The sequence below is a fragment of the Eutrigla gurnardus genome (assembly GCF_963514095.1).
Source record: "Eutrigla gurnardus genome assembly, chromosome: 19".
NCBI lineage: Eukaryota > Metazoa > Chordata > Actinopteri > Perciformes > Triglidae > Eutrigla > Eutrigla gurnardus.
This window is the reverse complement of record NC_139930.1, coordinates 7,661,515-7,672,200: the sequence shown is the minus strand read 5'-3', so window position 1 is coordinate 7,672,200 and position 10,686 is coordinate 7,661,515. Positions and strand designations below refer to the sequence as shown.

At 44.7% G+C, this 10,686-nt stretch overlaps 1 protein-coding gene across 4 annotated transcripts in view; it reads right to left on the bottom strand.

The window, feature by feature from the left end:
* The window catches only part of rxraa (retinoid X receptor, alpha a), a 99,183-nt gene extending 91,056 nt beyond the window's left edge, over positions 1–8,127 (bottom strand). For 2 of the 4 annotated variants that reach the window (XM_084035078.1, XM_084035081.1), the window contains exon 1: positions 7,833–8,126. In XM_084035078.1, the coding sequence (XP_083891204.1) occupies positions 7,833–7,860 (28 nt within the window). In that variant the 5' untranslated portion in view covers positions 7,861–8,126. Of the gene's footprint in view, positions 1–7,832 lie in introns of all 4 variants that reach the window. The other 2 variants (XM_084035079.1, XM_084035080.1) reach the window with 2 other exon arrangements.
* Positions 8,128–10,686: the final 2,559 nt, after the last annotated feature.

The following is a 10,686-nucleotide window of genomic DNA, read 5'->3' as shown; positions in this document are numbered from 1 at the left end:
GATTTTACTGCACACTCTGTCTGCAAAGCAAATTTCCCCTCATGGGCCAATAAAATGTTGAACTCAAATAGAATGAATGCTGTGGGCAGAGGAAGGGAGGGAACAGCCACCTAAGCGCCATCGCTCAGTTACAAACAGCTGTTCACTTGTGCGTTTCAGCCGTAACACTTGGTACAGCGTGTTCATCCAACAATGTCGAGAGCGTTGAGGTTGCTGGTGTTGTTTTTCCATATAGAAAGCCCCACCCCCTCTATTCTCAACACCCTTCCTGCCGTTGAGAACATTCCTAAAACCAGACGGCCGCAGCAAGGTGTCTAACCATAGGTGACAAAGCCCTCCAGACTTCTGTGCAGACGTTCTGTATGTGTTGCACATGGTCTCCGTGCACACATGCATACAGGTGTGTGTGTGTGTGTGTGCTGAGGGGGCAGCAGTCTGGGCGGATGTATGAACATGCGAGGCCTGCAGGCATCAACAAAGAGTTAATCACTCTTTCTCGACTGCAGGCAGAAGAAAAAGCCACAGAGGAACCCGGTTATCTGACATATGATCTTTTTTCTCAAGTCTCTCATATGCACAGTCATTTGTGACAATAATGACAAAGTCACAACTTCCATTTGTACTCATTTCTGAGGTGACCTGAACGTGCCAACGTCCCCTCGGTATCCTCCATCTCATCAGTAATCCAGACTCTTTAGTGGCTTGTGTAATGGATCTTCTGTTTATCATAATTACAGCCGTAGCCTCTAATCTTACAGGCTGGTTTAAAGGGCCATTCCACCAACGTTGAACTCGAGGCCTGTCGTTTTATTGCGAGACGGATGTGAAAGTCGAAAAGAAAAAAAAAAATGTTCTAATGCACTTCGTCTCGACAAGATCTGGAAATACAAGCTGATATCTGGTTGAACAGCTTCAACTGTCCTCAATCCCTGCGGGGCTGACTCAGAGGAATGAAAACCGAGAGGGGAAGAACCTCTAAAGTCTGGCAATCGAGAACTCTGAAGGCAACGTTAACTACCCAAAGGTGAAAACGTAGAACACACACACACACACACACACACACACACACACACACACACACACACACACACACACACACACACACACACACACACACACACACACACACACACACACACACACACACACACACACACACACACACACACACACACACACACACACACACACACACACACAGATTGTTAGGACGTTGAACAAATTCAAAATGTTACCTTTCTATTTTTATTATATCATCTATAATGTTAATTTTCAATAAAACAATTCCAATAATTAGGAAATAAATTATTGCATTTTTATTTAATTATCCTGAATATCATCAAAAAAAAAATACTAGAATAACTTACATTTTAACAATATGTGTTGTATTTTATTTATTCATTTTAAATAAATCGGCTCTATTTTTCCACTTCTAAACCGTGATAGTGAGCAAGACATATATTTCAACTCACAAGACGATATTTATGATTATCGCAATCAATTTTTTTGTTTTTTATTCTCAGCCAAGATAAAATCTACATATTATCCCATCCCTATTTGTGGTAGCGATACCTTGGCTTTATCGGCGGATACAGAGCTGCGATCTGATGCCAGTGTTGTATGCCAAGCTGCATGTGTCACCATGTGGAAGTGACGAGGCTCATTCTTTTCAGACCTTGACTAAAATCAGAAACCTAAAAATGTATCGAATAGATCGGCCATATTTTCACAGATACCTGATCCAGCTATTCGAGTCATTATCGGCCCAATACCCGTTATCGGTATCCGATTGGTGCAACAATTCTGGGAAGTTATGTTCATTTTGGGAGCATGACAGCCGATCTTTCCAGTTTCATCTTGCCAATACTGGAAAATGTGAGGTTGTTATTGGCTAATAGGTAGTTTTGTTTTTAAAGTATTATGAGCCCATACAGGTAGCCTGAAAATGTGTGTAGTATAGAAACATAACTTGAGAGAATAGAGGCGATGCCCTTATATAAGCTACTACTGTTTTGTGCCCGCGGGCCACCTTGCCTTATTCTGTCAAAGTCTAAATCAAATCATGACTGTTCCCAAATGAGTTATTTTTCTGGATACAAAAGCCTCTGTGTGTTCAAAGCAAGCGTATCTCTCCCTCCCGCTCCCTCTCTCTGAAGTAACAACAACTGCATTTAAACACAAAGTTGGGATTGCTCTCAAATTTGGCAGAACGAGGCGGGCTCACTGGGATCAGATCTTATTTTCTTGCCAGTGTAAACCTCTACCTGTCTGAGGAAAGAAATATGGCAGATATCCTAAGCCTGTTTTAAGTATCTTGGCAAAGTGCTTTGTTTAAAAAAAAAAATCTTCCTTCTATAAATATAAAAACATTCAAGATTGACTTAACATTCACCGTGATGATAACGGCAAACCTACTATTTAATACTGAGAGCCAAGCATTAGTAGAAACCACCTTTATCTCACTATGTTCCTGTAGAATGTGTAAATACAGCATTCAATTATGGGGATTAAAAAACAAAACAGTGGCGAGCAAATAATCGGATATGCAAAAATATACAGTCAAGATATGCATTTGTTGCACATAACCTTCGCCTTCTCTCCAAACGGCTGCCTTCTGCTCACACCCAAACAGCCACCCACTAGCACCCACGGAGCACAGCCGAGGTGTTTTGCATGCCGTGGGATTTCCGTGGCCCTGTGCCCAGCAGTGCGTGGAAGCCCCGCCCCCTTGGCATCTGGCGAGGTGACAGACAAACATATCGGCAGCGGTGAACACCGGGACACCTTCTCCCGTTCCCTGTGACCTCAAAAAGAAACCGGCGGAGCGGTGAGAGACGGTCTTAATTACCTCGCTCTGCTTCTGCTGGGCAAGCTATAGTGTTTACATGTAGACACACGTGTCGGTGTGAAAACACTGGAGTACACCTGAATGTAAAGATTTAGTTCAACCTCACTGTGGGTCCACGATCTAATTCTTCTTCTGCCTCTGAAGCGAGGAGAAACATCAAACGCATCATTCCAGCTTTTGATCATGTTGCACAGATACATATTATTACAACATGGAGAGCAATGATCCACTGTGGCCGAGTCACTTCATGACCTGTCGCCTGGATGCAGAGCAAATCATTATATTCCATCCTGCTGCATTATCTACGCGACTACTTTAAGGGAAATACAGCATTTTTTTTCAAAATCTGTGGTTCTCATTGGGGCCAATTATAATTAGCGCAGGAAAAAAATGTGGGCATAACGCAAATATAACGGGGGAGGATAACATATCTAGGATTCACTCAATTCGTCATCCCTCTCGAGTGAATAGCCATCAAAGCCCATGTGCTCATAACTTAATTACAAAACACATCAGAACCGCCAAACAGCAGAGTTATTTTCATGCATTACCATGATCACAGAAGAGGAGACGACAGTTGTATATATTATTGAAAACATGCCAACTTGAGGATTGCGGAGGAGAGGAGAGGTTAGTCAGTCTCTGACAGCTACCGTTTCTTTAGTTTGCTTTCTTGGCAGCCTTATAATTTCACAAAGCAACTCCAACACGCTGTGTTCTTTCCTGCTAATGTACTTTCTGTGTATATCAGTGTCGGCGAGGCAGAGGAGAGAGTCCTGGCTGGAGTAGGGCAAAGCAACGCTCCTCTCAATGCGAATTATGAGTGGGATCTGGTCAAATCCTCACAGAGGCTACGTTTCCACATCAAAAGAGTGGCTGTACGCACCCTGAATACTGCCAGCCCGCAGAAAAGCCATTCAGACACTCGGAGGACCTGCAATAAACCCTGAGACCGACGGTGCTCGGATGATTCCAGCGCTGAGCAGTGAAAGTGCTCCCAGCAACAGCCCAGTTTCTGCAAATCCAAGCTGTGAGCGTAAATTACTGCCGAGGAGCTTCATTATTATTTTTAATCGAGCAAACATTCCCTGGTTTCTTGCTTTTTACTAGATTAAAAGAATGCACTTCGATAAATCCTTTTAATCCACCACTTTTAATCACCACAAATTATGGAACTTCGACACAGAGGGAAGGACAGAGGATAGAAGAAAAGGGAAAGAACATAATCGTTTTTTTCCTTCAGTGTTCCAACCTTCTAACTAAACACTTTAAACAACAGACTGAACGCCAAAGGCAAATTCCTGAAGTGATCGAGCACACGAGGTGCAAAGGTCAAGGTCTGAGGCACGAAGGGCAGTGCGGCCGTTATCAATAAAGACCTCCTGCGAGCGAGGAGCTTCTTGCACAAATAATTAACAAGCCTCTGAGTCATTTCATGATTTGCGCATCAAAAAGCCTCCCAGCAGTTTGTGATTGGTGCTATGTTTAGAACACAAACAAGTGAGGGCTGCGGAGGGGAGAGAGCAGGAGAGCATGACAGGCTAAAATATGCTGGCTTTTATCAGAAGCCAGCGCTTAATGCTTTATAATGATCAGCAGAGATGTTCCGTGAAAGGGGGGAAAAAAGGAAAAAGTGCAGTTTACCGTAATTAAACAAAAACACACTCTCGCTGTGTTGGTAACTGGGGTGTAAATCTCATACGGTTTGGTTTGGATGCTGCCAGGGTTGAAAGAGGAGGGTGGGCACATAGCAGCAAGCACATTTTCTTTGATTAGCTTGAGTAAAAGGCCTCGTGGGTGAGATTGGGAAAGAGAGAGGGGGAAAGGCGAAAATAAGAGAGGAGAGGGAGAGCTGTCACTTTAAGCCATTAAGTCTCGCTATAAAACTCCTCCAATAAAAATGACAGCTGCAGCCCCTTTTTCTCAAAAGGGGAGCAAAAGCATCACATCAGGAACACAAAACTGGACAGCCGTAAAAAGGCAAACTTGGCCAAATGCTTTTGGCAGTGTAATTCCACTAGCCCACTCCCACCACACACACACCTCCCGGTGGGGTGGGCACACACCCTCTCTCCCCGTGTTACCTTTGTTCCTGAGTAACTGCTAGAAAAGGAATGCGGGTCTCTCCCACACACACCATCATGGATCTCACTTTCTCATCAAAGAACATGAACTTCATTGGTTTCGGGGTGTCTGTCTGATGCTCGGGTTCCCTTATGTTCCCTCCAAAAGTTTAGTTCCACCAGATTGTGGGGAAACAAGTCTTTAGCAGGTGATGAATGCAGGCTTTTGGAGCAGGCAGACACTTTTTAATGGAAGTGGAAGTTTGGTAGCTTTGAGCTGTGCAAATCACAAAGACTTCAAGGTCAAGTTCACTTCGACACGGGTCAAAATCCATCAAGTTAGTGTTAGATTTTAAAAAAGGGATGATTTAGCGTGTAATAGTTCAACAGTCCCGTCTTTTTAAGAGAAAAGGATTTTCACAAAAGCTAATTAGGCTAATTATAATTGATGGCTGTACACTTCAAACAGTCCTATTGTAGTCATGCGGATAAACTCCCTCTATCTTCAGATTTTAGAGAGGAGAAATTCAAGACACCCAATAAAGCCAGCCAGGAATGTGCAACATCCAGCTGGTGAAACTCTCTTTAGGTGAACTACATAGGTGCCAACATATTTGCCACAAAATAATCAACCGAGCGGTAAATGTATACCGATCTACCTGACCTTACAGGAAAGGGGCTTTTCACCTCTCACTCAAAACACTCTCCTTTCCTTTCAGAGCTGCACACTCTATTCCACTGACAGACTCGGCCACGATTAGCCTCATATTGCTCCGACAAAAGGACACAGTCTCATTTCAGTGTCATCCCTTCAGTCTTCATAGCTCTGTCAGATATAGCGAGTGTGGGGGGGTTGATAGAGGGATCATGCAGCACATCTCCATACGCTGCCAAAGGGGGGTGTCGTCATCACAGCCAACAACCGATCCATAATTGTAAGATGTACTCGCCGTCATTTCAAACAGTTGCATGTCAGAATGTCTAATGCAGCACGACAGATAATTACACTGAGTAAGCGGCTAATCGATACGTTCAAGGACTTCGCAGATAGTGCCGTCCTTGAAGTGGCCAATTACCAATCAGCACTCGAGTGGACCTTTGATGGAGCAGGTTTCAATATAAAAAGGGGGCGATTTAAGGGCCCACGGATCGGGACCGTAGGCGATGAAAAAGCTGCTGACGCAGCATGTGGTGTGGCCCCGGAGAGAAAGTGTTGCTCCTCATTTAAAACAATCGAGCGTTGAGCCTCACACCATCCGCGGAGGCATTCAGATAAGACTATGCTGTCATCCGCCTGCATGAGCTACTCTGGTGTACGTTCAGGCGGACTGAAACTCAAATCACTTTCAGCACGGACACACAATACGTTGCACCTGTAATAACAGCCCCGTCAGTGTGTTAACGCTGGCGGTTTAGAGTATTTCTGGGAAGCCACATAAAGGGCGTTGTGGCAACAGTGTCGGCGTGCAGGGCCTGTAACAGAAGAAAGGCGCCCGGCGTCTCAGAAGTCCTCGTGAATCTCCTCTGTGCATCCAGGCAGCTGATGATACGTGTCGGAGGTGTAACGTGACGCCCTCATGAAAGAGCTGCAGACACAATAAGCGGTCTGGCCTACAGCTTCGCGCTGTGTCTCTGCCACGGGGGACAAGGGTCCGCTCTGTTCACGTCGACAAACTCACAGTAGCAGCTCAGCATTAATAATTTACAGCGTTCGCGTGGGACAGTGTGTGCTTAAAATGGAAATTTAAAAAAAGGGAAAAAAGGAGCCCTTCACAAAATTAGACTTGGCCCAATATGAATGCTTTCAAAACGGAGTAAATCGTTAATGGATTCTAATTGTTGTTCAACTTTTTCTCTGAATTCATCCATTACTGGGCTAACTGGAATTATGACAGCTGTGTAAATGCCTTCATTTTTTTTCTTGTCTTTGCTCTCTGGTGAAATACAGCATGCACAATGTAAAGTTGCCACTTTTCCTCCACAAATAGGGCCAAATTCAAAAAGCCCTCCATAGTTTGTGATCCTTGTGTAATTTAAATTCCAAAACAAACAAACTCATGAGAACATGTCACCTGTTTTTTAGTTTTAAAAGACAAACACAGGCTGTTCTCAACTAGTCAGGCAACTTTGTTTGAGCACATGGCCGCCTTTAAATCCCAATTATTATGCTGCCTGACTTCATTTTCAAACCACCGGTAAGCCTACACTTCCAGAGTCAGACGGCAAGTTAAACCAAGTCACGTGAAATTCAACATAAAAGCTTTTTTTCATAAAAAAAAAAGGTCGTCACGCAAACAGCAACCAGATGAGTTCATAAAAACGCACACGACCTAAACACAACACCAAGGCTTACTGCAGACCACACATGCTACCAAAATAGAAAATTAAAAAAAGAAAGAAAACTGCTCGTGCAAGTTCAAATTCCTCCGTTTATGTAATAACGTTTCGTCTCGCGGAGCAGAGGCGCTAAAAGCACGTTGTCTCCTCGTGGACCCGACGTACGTTGAAAGTAAAAGTTCTGCGCAAACTTAAAACAACAAGCGTGCATTTATTTGCAGCGCACGTGAGCTATGCGCGCACAGTTTTATCCCGAGCGAGATGTCACTCCGTATCAAAGCGGAATGTCATCAGCCCAAACGGCGACGCTGGATGTGCAACACAGAAGGGGGACAACGTCTGCTTTTACTCGAGTTTAGAACAGAGACAAGGTCCGCTGAAAGCTCGTCAACATCCCCAAACACGTTGATGTAGGCTATCTGGCACGCGCTGTCAAACGAGAAAAGGGGCACACACACACAAAAAAAAAAGAAGAAGAAGAAAAACCGCGGACACGTTGTGCAGTAAAGAGCCGATGAAAGTCCTATCAAAACCCTGCTGTTTAAAAAAGCAACAAGGCTTAGTCATTAAGCAAACAAACTTACCCAATGACAGGAACGGTTTGGTTTCCATGTCTGCCTGGTAGGTTAGCTCATGCCAGCTGAGACGACCGCGTTTTGGGGAGTTTTTTTCCGCAGGCGGCTGCTCGAGCAGACCGGACCGGACCGGGACGCCGCTGCCTGCTGCTCTGGTCCGCTTCACCTGGACTCGACACCAAGCGACACGAGTGACAGGCCGTGCGCGCGCGATAGCCTTCAGGAGATAACCTTAAACGTGTTGTGCCTTCTGTTCGCTCGCTCAGCTGCTGCGCTCGCGCTCCTCTGCTCTCGCTCTCGCCGCTCGCTGTACAACAACTCCAACTACTGGATCTGCGCTGCAAAAGGGGGACCTGTGCAGGGGGTACTCCCACCGACGCAGGCCGGGCTGCAGCGACACCGCCGCTTCAGACGGGAGTTTCTTATCTTGAACTTTGAAATTAACAACACGCGCGCGCACACACGGAGAAAGACAAACACGCGGAGCATTTCATCACATATATTAAAAGCCCCGCAGATAGAGGTTTTTTTCCGAATCGCGCGGAGCCCTTTCAGCTACTTATTCTTTTCACTGCTTATCTCCTGTTATTTTAACCAGGTCACATCTGTTGAATCAGGGCTGTTGGCTCAGGAGATAGATGTTAGAGCTGTATAGGCCAAGTCTTCTCACCGCTGAAGCAATTAGCATATCTCTCTGGTGAAGCTGCTACAACATAAAACACTTAAATAAACATCTAGACAGAAGGGACGGGTTAGGGTTTGATAGCATTTGATCCGGTCTGAATCCACCCGGAATCGTTTGGGTTTAACTGGTTGAATGGATTGGAGGACTGCTGAATTTTTTTTAAATATTTTTCTAAAGAACTTAAAAAAATGTTTACATTCAAATTTTTGCCTGTATGTTTTAAGTTGAGGATACCTGAATCCCTGTAGTAAAACAAGACAAAAATAATTAAAAACAACCATCCCTAGTATAAGATATTGTGTTCATATTGCTTAAAACAAATTTAAAAAATAAAGACAAGTTGTGCTAAAGCTAAAATGTTCCACAGTTACAATATCAATGTTTGTCTCAAAAAGCCACCCACTCTACATCTGCTAATGCTTATTAAAATCCATACTGTGATCTTCCAATATGGAGCAAAAAAAAAAAAAAGGGAAAAAAAATATGTGTATGCATTTATTATGGGTGCATTCAAGTTTGGGGCCGATCCAGATAAGCTGCCCTCGGCTACAGCTCTCCAGCACGCTCACGTTGCATACCACCCGCTGCATGAGAGCAACGCTGCCCGTCACTGGGCTCGCTGCTCTCTCTCTTCTGGACATGACAGTTTATGCCTAATTCAAGCCACATCCATCTTGCGTGCACCTCCTCCCCTCCGACAACCAATCCTGCACACACGGAGCAAGGCACATGCTTCAGGAGAGTGAAAAATGGCCCTTCTCTGGCTCCGATTGAAGGAGAGCGCCGCAAATGCTACATTATACCCCATACTGTAAAACCCCGTTATGCATCGCACTATGGGAGCGGGTGTACGCTACACACACACCTCCTGCAGCCATCCTCCAGGCCTCTGTGATGAGCCTGCTCCTATTAAGTATTTGAAGGTCTTCGCCAGGTTTGTACTGAAGCGAGATACATAATTAATGCAATGCATGGCACATCAAAGATCAAAGGCAGTTGTGCAAAAAAAAAAAGAGTAAAGTCTGAGTGGGCACTGTTTCAAGGTATGTTTGTGTGTACATGTGTGTGTGTGGGTGAGTGTGAGAGAGAGAGTGTGTTTTTGTGTAGGTGTACAGAAACAAATGAGGATGGTCAATTATTCCGCTCAAGGGCCTCGCTTTTATGTGAATATGTCCTTCATCCATCTTCCTAGTCAACAATTGTCAGTCGTCAGGCGGTGTCGTGTTAGCGCGATGATGTTAAGTGACTTAATTGGCTGGGTAAATGCTCATCAAAGGGGGAGGGAGGGAAGAGCAGTGATTGGACATCCCATTAATCCTCAGTTCAGGAGGCTGTGTAGCCTCGGGCCTTCGCTCTGTAATAGAAGACAGGCCTTTTTAAAAAAAAAAAAAAAACACCTCCACCGGGCCGGGTTCTCTCATCTGCCCGCTATGCCGAGCTATTTAATCCTCAACTTGGGCTGTGATTAATAGCGTTCTGACCCTTCACCTCCATCTGTATAAATCCTTTGGAGGCTGTTCCTGGCTCTCCTCAACACCTCACACCTCTGCTAGAAGAGGCCTTGAGTCTATACTTAACTCTTAATTGCGATATCTCTTGGCTCACTTCTTTCTGCTCCTTTCCTTCTCCTTCGCCGTGTTTTTTCCTCCACTTTAAGCAACATGTTCGGGCCTCAGGGGATGGGAGCCGGCCGTTAGGATCCACTCTGCTACGGTTGCTTTGACAGCCAACCTCCTCCTCTCTCTCCCTCTCTTAAAGTGGGTGATAAATGAGACAAGGGCCTTTTGGTCTCCTTTGTACTTTGACCATTCACAACAAGCTTATCCGTAAAAGCGATTATGGCTTCTTTCAGTGGCAATGACAATGGTGTCCAATCCTGAGGAATGTATGGACACATATACACTCCAACTTTTTCTATAGTTTATGATTTGTTCAATATAACGTCAGCAAATTGTGAACAATTCTAAGATCAGAGTTGAAGGTGATGTCTTCAAATTGCTTGTTATGTCTATATGTACACAGGAATGTAGGTCCTTCACATATCTCAATAAGCATTCAACTGATCTACTTCATACTTGGCGACTGTATTGTTGAGGGCCCACATGCAGTGTCCAAGCAAACACCATTCTGCGCTGCAGCGGGGGTGGCGCTTTTATGGCAACTCGTTGAATGCGGTTG